This window comes from Chelon labrosus (genome assembly GCF_963514085.1).
Source record: "Chelon labrosus genome assembly, chromosome: 2".
Lineage (NCBI taxonomy): Eukaryota > Metazoa > Chordata > Actinopteri > Mugiliformes > Mugilidae > Chelon > Chelon labrosus.
In genome coordinates this window covers 26,897,277-26,905,333 of record NC_140338.1, presented here as the reverse complement: position 1 = coordinate 26,905,333, position 8,057 = coordinate 26,897,277, and the positions used below count along the sequence as shown (strand labels likewise).

Genomic DNA, 8,057 nt, shown 5'->3' with positions numbered 1-8,057 from the left:
ATCGAGGAAGAAGTCAAAAGGGATTACGACTGTCGCTTATTGACGGCAATATGCCTTTATGTACTAGTTTTGACGACTAACTTTTGCTTATTTATTTCGTGTAGCTGCTTTGAGACACGTTAAATGCCTCACTGCGGAACCAGGAAAGATTTTAAGAGTCAATGACACTGAAATAGCCAACCATGCTGCCTGAGTTGCTTTTTATCATTTTAGCATCATGTTCCATTTCAGAGACAAAGAGAAGAAATGTTCTTCTAATAATAGGTGAGTGAACCTTCATATTTCTGTTCAGTTTTTGTTTATATGTTTCAAACTTCAAAAAGCAAAATACACACTCAATTACCATTTTACTGGGTACACCTAGTAGCAACTCTAATAAAGCAAAGTTATGGCAGAAGTGTTCATTCAGCTGACTGCATTATGTTATATTATATACAATATAGTCTGATAGTGTACTATTACATCTAATAAAATTACAGTTTAGGGACATACCAGTAACTTTCTTTTACTCTAGTATAGTCAGCAAAATAAAACAAGAAATACTTTATGAGATAGATTCACTCTGCTTTAACGGCAAGTCTGCGAGAAAAAGAAAACTTTTGCAAGATCTGGCAACCTTTCAACTTCTACCTCTACTCATAATTAAACAACTTCCCACTTAACCGGTTTGCACATATCCCCAACCATAACCTCATGACACCTGTGCAATGAACTGGTATGCTGACTTAAACCCAGACCTTATCAACCATTGCCCTTCTTTGAAGTGTTAATTCTGTAAAGCATTCACTTATGGATGTACAATTTTGGTCATGTACTGTAACAGCTATCGTGTCTTCTTCCCTCTTCCAGCTGATGATGCAGGTTTCGAGACAGAGGTTTATAACAACTCTGTGGTCCATACCCCTCACCTGCGCTCTCTGGCCCAGCGCAGTGTGGTGTTCAGCAACGCCTTTACGTCTGTCAGCAGCTGCTCCCCCAGCCGCTCCGCCATCCTCACCGGCCTGCCACAGGTGAGATGCTCACACATGTGAGAAGGGAAAGGAAAGACAAAGTGTTGATGTGAGTTTGTCCTGTGTTTTCAGCATCAGAACGGTATGTACGGGCTTCATCAAGGAGTCCATCACTTCAACTCGTTTGATGAAGTTCAGAGTCTGCCGCTGCTCCTCAGCCAGGCCAACGTACACACAGGTAAATGATAACTTCACTGTTTGTCTCATGTCAGCCTTCGTTCCTTTTGATCACTTTTTCTGCTTTGTCTTTCGTTTCACAGGCATCATTGGAAAGAAGCATGTCGGTCCTGGGCCTGTTTACCCTTTTGATTTTGCCTACACAGAGGAAAACAGCTCCGTCCTTCAGGTGGGAAGGAACATCACCCGTATCAAACTCCTGGTCCGCAAGTTTTTCCATACTCATAAGGAGGAAGCTTTTGAACAAAGACAAAAGAGAGAAATGAAAAAGGATAATACTGGCAATTTAAAAGAGGAAGAGCGGCCGTTTTTTCTTTATGTTGCCTTCCACGACACCCACAGATGTGGACATTCACAGCCCCAGTATGGAGCTTTCTGTGAGAAGTTTGGGAATGGTGAAATGGGGATGGGCAGAATCCCTGACTGGACACCAGAATATTACACACCAGAGCAAGTGAAGGTCAGTGAATAAAGGTTGGATGCTAATATAAAAAGAATTCACATTTAACATCAGAAGACAAAGAGATTCTTCATTATATTCTAAGGAAAACTGATTGTTAGCTGTGAAACATTGATAAATAGGTGTAAAATCCATGTTTCCCTGTATGCCTTCATTGTTTAAACAAAAACAAAGTGAAATACACACTGGCTCCTAACACATCAATCTTGTCTGTCCTCGTGTCTTGCACTTCAGGTTCCTCCTTTTGTGCCGGACACTCCTGCAGCACGAGCAGACTTGGCTGCACAGTACACCACAGTTAGCAGGCTGGATCAGGGTATCTGGACACACACACAATAGAGACAAGCCTCTGTGAAACTGCAAACTATATTAGTGCAAATTTCCTCTGCAGGCATTGGATTAGTCCTTCAAGAGCTCAGAGAAGCCGGCTACGAGAACGACACTCTGATCATCTACAGCTCAGACAACGGCATCCCCTTCCCTAATGGCAGAACGAACCTGTATCAGTCCGGGACAGCAGAGCCCATGCTGGTGTCGTCTCCAGAGCACAGGGAGCGGTGGGGAGACACCAGCCAGGCCTACGTCAGCCTGCTGGGTATGAAACAGATGGTAGAGAGATGCTGAGAATGCTGTAAAACAAGGAATCCCCGTTGTTGTTTTTTTTGTTTTTGTTTTTTTTTAATATAGACCTTAAAGTCTAGAAAGTTTAATTTTTCCATTATTCCTTAGTTACGCAGGTATGTTGCTGTGTTAATCTGATGTCCTGCAGTGGCCACAAGAGGGAGACTTTACAATAATGTATCAGGAGCAGCTGCAGACAAAATTAAGTCAAATGATTAACATGAATACATAACAAGTTAAAATGATATGAATGTGTAAAAAAAGTTGACAGAAATTTAAATAAATCAGTATATTAAATGAAACATTAACATCATCAATGTGAAAAGCAGCTATCTCCATTAGGTCAACTTTTCATGAGTTAAGAAGAACAGACTTTATTGAGTTTTGTGATTAAGTTCAATCAAAAGGTTTTTAAATAAAGGGGATGTTTTTCTGATTATCTTATACAAAATAAAAAAAATACATGCAGATACAACACATTTCAAGTTCCACTGTATGAAATAATAGACTCAAATTATTACCACATGTCTTATTATCTCACCTTAATCTCTTCCCTTGTATTTTTGGGCAGACATCACTCCCACCATTCTGGACTGGTTCTCTGTACCCTACCCGTCCTACAGCCTCCCTGGCAGCCCGGCCACCCCAGTCCACCTCACCGGCCGCTCCTTGCTGCCTGCTCTGGTTACCGAGCCCAGCAGCTGGCACACAGTCTACTCCAGCCAGTCCCTGCACGAGGTCTCTAAGCAACACAAGTGTCAGACAGGACACCACTCAGATACAAACTTAAGGAATCAAACACAGAGCCTTTACGTGTTCTTTTATTATTATTTCAGGTGACCATGTACTACCCGATTCGCTCCATCCACCAGGGGGCCTACCGCCTTCTCCACAACCTACACTACCGCATGCCCTTCCCCATCGATCAGGATCTGTACGTGTCACCCACGTTTCAGGACCTGCTGAACCGCACCAGGCTGAGTCAGCCGACACACTGGTTCAAAACCCTGGAGCAGTATTACTACAGAGAGCGCTGGGAACTATTCGACACCAGGTCTGTTGCAGCTGCTTGGTCAGTGTTGATCCTGCTTTTAGTTTAGGAGAGCAAAATCTACATATATATATATATATATATATATATATATATATATATTGGACAAAAAACAGATTCGTAATGTGAACCTTCTTGGAGACCGGAAAATGAAAGTTTTATCTCTATAAATGTCAAAAAAGAAAAATAAGCATCAATATAAGAACATTATGAACTTCAGCAGCTAAAGTGGTGCAATTTACAAGACTCTTGGTCTGCTTCTGCAAGGCCAGACAGGATGTAGAGGGGCATAACATAATCATAATACTTGAGTTTGATTTGTGCGTGACAAAAGAGCCACTGATTACAAATAAACCTGCAACTGTGATTTAGTGATAAGAAAATGATCGTAAACTGCCTCCAATTTAATATGTTCCGCTTCTATTTAATTTCTTTAATTATAAATGACTATAAATGGCTGAAATTTGAGTTCCTGGCGCAGTGACACAATTAAAAATCACCTCTGTGATTGGTGGAAAATTGGAGAGGTAGCTGCTAATAAGACATTGTCCTTAACATCTTTAACATCCTTAACATCCGTAATAGCTGTCAATTTAATATGGAGGTAAAGTAATTGTAAGTAGAATGCGTTCTTGTAGAATCATACCAGGCTCCAGGTTTGAATTCTCTCTTCATTGCCTTATATCGGTGTATATCGCTATTGTAGTTGTACACCGATACAAGGATTGTAGTATTTGTTAATCATTTATACTATGAAGACATTTCATAGAGATACATTATTATTAAATGTTATACACTGATCAGCCATAATATTATGACCGTAATGAACATACACATAAGAGTAATTTATTATGCAGAAAGTGAACATTTGGTAGTCAAAGTTCATGTTAGAAGCAGGAAAAATGAGCAAGAGAAGGATATGAGTGACTTAAACACTAAACAACCAGTTTTCGATGGCTTGATGACTGGGTCAGAGCATCTCTAAAACTACAGCTCTAGTGTGGTGTTCCCAGTCTGCTGTGGTCAGTATCTATCAAAAGTGCTCCAAGGAGGAAATCGGGACTAGTTAATGCTGGTTCTGCTAGAAAGAACGTGCGTCACAGTTTGTTTTGTTTGGGGCTGCGCAGTTGCAGAGCAGTCAGGGTGTCCATGATGACCCCTGCCCTCTGCTGAAAGCACCTACAACAGTCATGTGAGCATCAGGACTAGACGACAGAGCAATGGATGTGACCTGGTCTGATAATTCAGGTTTTCTATTACATCTTGTGGCCAAGTGCATGTGAAAATGATGGGTTGAAGAACACAACAACTATCAAGACTTGGCCTCCAGATTCGCAGAATCACAACTGCAACTGAGCAAGTTGCGAGGTGAACCCCACAGGTGCCTTAAACTACAGTGCACCTTCAGAGCTGGTCATATTGTAATGGCTTATCTCTGAATATTAACATATAATAACATCCATTATCTGTTTATATGAGCGATTCCCCACGTATAGCCATCAACAGATGGAGTCATTGTTGTTGAAAAAGCAATATTAAGAAAAAAAACACTGTATAAATACCATTAACTAACACTTTTCTACATATCTACTCAAATGGTACTCAGAGTGCTTTACATGAGAGTGTGCTACCCATTCATTCACACAGGTTCACATACATTTACACACCAATGGAAACTGGACAAGGACAGTTCCGCATATGGTCCATGTATCGGGGATCTAACCAATAACTCTGGTTTGTGGACAACCTCCTCTACCTATTGAACCACAGCAGCCCTATAAATCTAAAGCTTACAGCTGGTTTACACAATATTTAGTTCATTGTAAACTATTTCTACAGAAAGCTGATGAAAACTAAACAGAGGGATTAAAGCATTACTGGATTTAACATAATTAAATGCCAGGCTATTTGTAGTATGTTTAAACTATTAAATAATATAGTTTAAATAAATTTAAAGTTCAATATTTCAGACCAGTGATATTTATATAATTTGATGTTACGTTGGGGAATTATTCCAATAAAAATGGAGACAAAATACTAAATACTAAACACATTTCCCTGAAATAACTAATTAATGTGAATACATGTCCCTAAAAACAGTCTTTGAAAATAAAACTCAGAAATCATTCTTTTTTTGGATTTGGGGTTAGGAGCCATGGTCTCAGTATTTAATCTGTTTGTGATATTTTGCCAATGCAGGACAGACCCGCTTGAAACAAGAAACCTGGTGTCAGACCCGTCCTACAGCGCCGTGCTGGAGAGCCTGAGGCAGCATCTGCAGAAATGGCAGTGGGAGACAGGAGACCCCTGGGTCTGCGGACCAGACTACGTCCTTGAGGACAAACTTGAGCCTCACTGCAGACCTCTTTACAATGGACTCTGATGGACCCTAATGGCGCTTTCGCTCATCCTGATTGACATTATGTCTACCGTGTAAAATACATTTATTTGGATTTATATTTGTTGTATATCAGTGCTGCTTTTACTGCTCAGAAATAAACACAATTTAAATTCATAACATTGTTTTCAGTATAATATCATTTCACTTTATGTTACTGGATAATTTAATCATTCAAGTTATTGATCTTTCTTATCTGCTTTTGTAGATTTTAGGTACTTTTTCTACCATCCAGACTACCACATAACCATGTACCAAAGAAAAGTAACATAATTACACGTAATTTAGTGTGTTTTCTGTTATTATTCACTTGAACAGACTAGACTGATCAGCTGATTACACTAGCACAGTTCATGACTCACTGAGGAGGTGGTCTAATCAATCTGGAGCAGTGTTAGTATTGATAAAGGCCTTTTTCCCCCTCAGAGGCTCACTTTGAAGTGAGACTTATTCTTAATAAGGTCCGTGTAAAAGGCTGTTCAACTTAACACAGTTTGGGTCAGTCGATTATTCTCTCGTGTTTATCGATCTGGTCACCTTTTTCACTCCTAATCTGTCCACTTTTAGTCGTGCTCAAGTGTTTTGATGTCTCCCGCTTTAATTCTGCTTCGCTGAGCACTTTTTTGATTAATGCTGTGAGTAAGCATGGGCCCAAATTAACAGCTTGATTTTCTGAACAGTTTTCCAGACACGGTGAATCAATCTCTTCATTCCAACGTGTAAAAAACAAGAGTTAATCTGCAAATAGACCAATATCCCTGTTTTTATGTGTTAGACATTAGGGAAACATTACATATTGAATCTAACAATCAATAAGGCCAATAAGTAAAACACAAAACCCTCTGCATCAATGTCCACTGATGTTAATCCATTTCACGTTGACCCCTCAAAGCATCAGAGATGGGTTTACGTCCCTCTATACGTCTCCAACCCCCTCTTACCACGCACTACAGACCATCAAATACGGATCAATTTGGATTTTTTTATTTTTTTTTTAAAGACGGATCATCATCCGCCCACCTCAGCTGTGGTGTGACGAACGTCGTGGGTCACGATAACGTCGCCAGTCAGCCTATATAAGTAGCAGAAAGTTTCTAATCACACAGCAAAAACCAAGCCACCGCTGACCAGAACAGACGCGCCGTTCTCCTCTGCGTAAAAAAGTGCCAAAACGGATCCAGACATGGAGAGGTCAGTCAGGTTTGCCGTGGTGTGCGTCGGGGTGTCTCTGCTCATCTCCTGCCATCCAGTGGAAGCCTGGTACAAGCAGTCGACCGGGCCCAGTTACTACTCGGTTGGTCGCGCCTCCGGTTTGCTGTCCGGTATCAGGAGGTCACCGTACGTCCGGAGAGCCGAATCCGAAGAGACGCTGGTGGACAGCGGGGAGACAGCAGGTAACAACGTGATCCCAGAGACTAACAGGCAGATCTCCATCCTCAAAAGCATGGTAAGTCCATTTGAAATACAACAAACTTCATTCCTGTTTGTGGAGGGTTAATTATTTTTTATAGGTATAAGTAAAATAAAATGAGACGCGTGTAAAGTTTGCTTCCCACTCAGCATCAGATGGGTCATACGTATGACATTTAAATACTGAAATTTACAACAAACATTAAGTAACCAGACCTGTAATTCTGTATCACAACCCGACAAGAATTCAACACCTCACGCGTAAAAAGCCGCAGACCGGGCACCAGTGTGCGCTGAGCGTGAGAGAGCACCTAACACCAAAGAAAACATTGGTTTAAAAATGATTACTGCCTCAAATAAAAATAAATAAACTAATTATTTACTGCAAACCAAATATGTTGGCTGTAAATAAAATAATTTAAAAACACGTATGTTATGTCCTTTTAAGAATAAGTTTGTTATTAGAAGTCACTACAGAAATATACTACAAGATTAAAAGAACCAGTTTTAAATTTAAACTGTCTCATCGGTGATTTTCACCTCCTGCAGGCCATCTGCGTGAAGGACATCTCTCCAAACCTGAAGAGCTGCGAGCTGATGCGGGACGGGACGGGCACCTTCCAGTGCAAGGCGGACGTCTTCCTCACCCTGGACTCCCTGGACTGCCTGTCCGCATGAATCCCGGTCGTGGAGATAGCTCTCCGACGAATATCCGGGAGCGCTCCTCTGGAAAAATGAAAAGTTAAGGAAAGAAAAATTGGGGGAGAGGGTAATGAATGTGGGGATTTTCGGGGGGTGATGGCTCAAGGGAAATCCAGATTATTGTCGATGATGGACCGCTGCAGACTCTGAATGTTCACTCTTATTTAAAAAACACAAACATTGTTTAGTTTTGCTTTGGTTGAGTAGATAGAAAAAAAAAAAGAAAGA

General features: G+C 40.7%; 2 protein-coding genes across 2 annotated transcripts; both read left to right on the top strand.

Annotated features, from left to right (window-relative positions):
- The first annotated feature begins 5 nt into the window (after nucleotides 1–5).
- Nucleotides 6–5,846, top strand: sgsh (N-sulfoglucosamine sulfohydrolase (sulfamidase)). Its single transcript, XM_084562358.1, has 9 exons — nucleotides 6–264; nucleotides 850–1,010; nucleotides 1,083–1,188; nucleotides 1,271–1,647; nucleotides 1,882–1,963; nucleotides 2,039–2,242; nucleotides 2,840–3,006; nucleotides 3,105–3,322; nucleotides 5,519–5,846. The coding sequence occupies exons 1-9, from the start codon at nucleotides 183–185 to the stop codon at nucleotides 5,700–5,702; spliced, it is 1,581 nt and encodes a 526-aa protein (XP_084418484.1). The 5' UTR covers nucleotides 6–182; the 3' UTR covers nucleotides 5,703–5,846.
- Nucleotides 5,847–6,796: 950 nt separating this feature from the next.
- npb (neuropeptide B) lies at nucleotides 6,797–7,898 on the top strand. Its single transcript, XM_084574323.1, has 2 exons — nucleotides 6,797–7,164; nucleotides 7,677–7,898. The coding sequence occupies exons 1-2, from the start codon at nucleotides 6,901–6,903 to the stop codon at nucleotides 7,803–7,805; spliced, it is 393 nt and encodes a 130-aa protein (XP_084430449.1). The 5' UTR covers nucleotides 6,797–6,900; the 3' UTR covers nucleotides 7,806–7,898.
- Nucleotides 7,899–8,057: the final 159 nt, after the last annotated feature.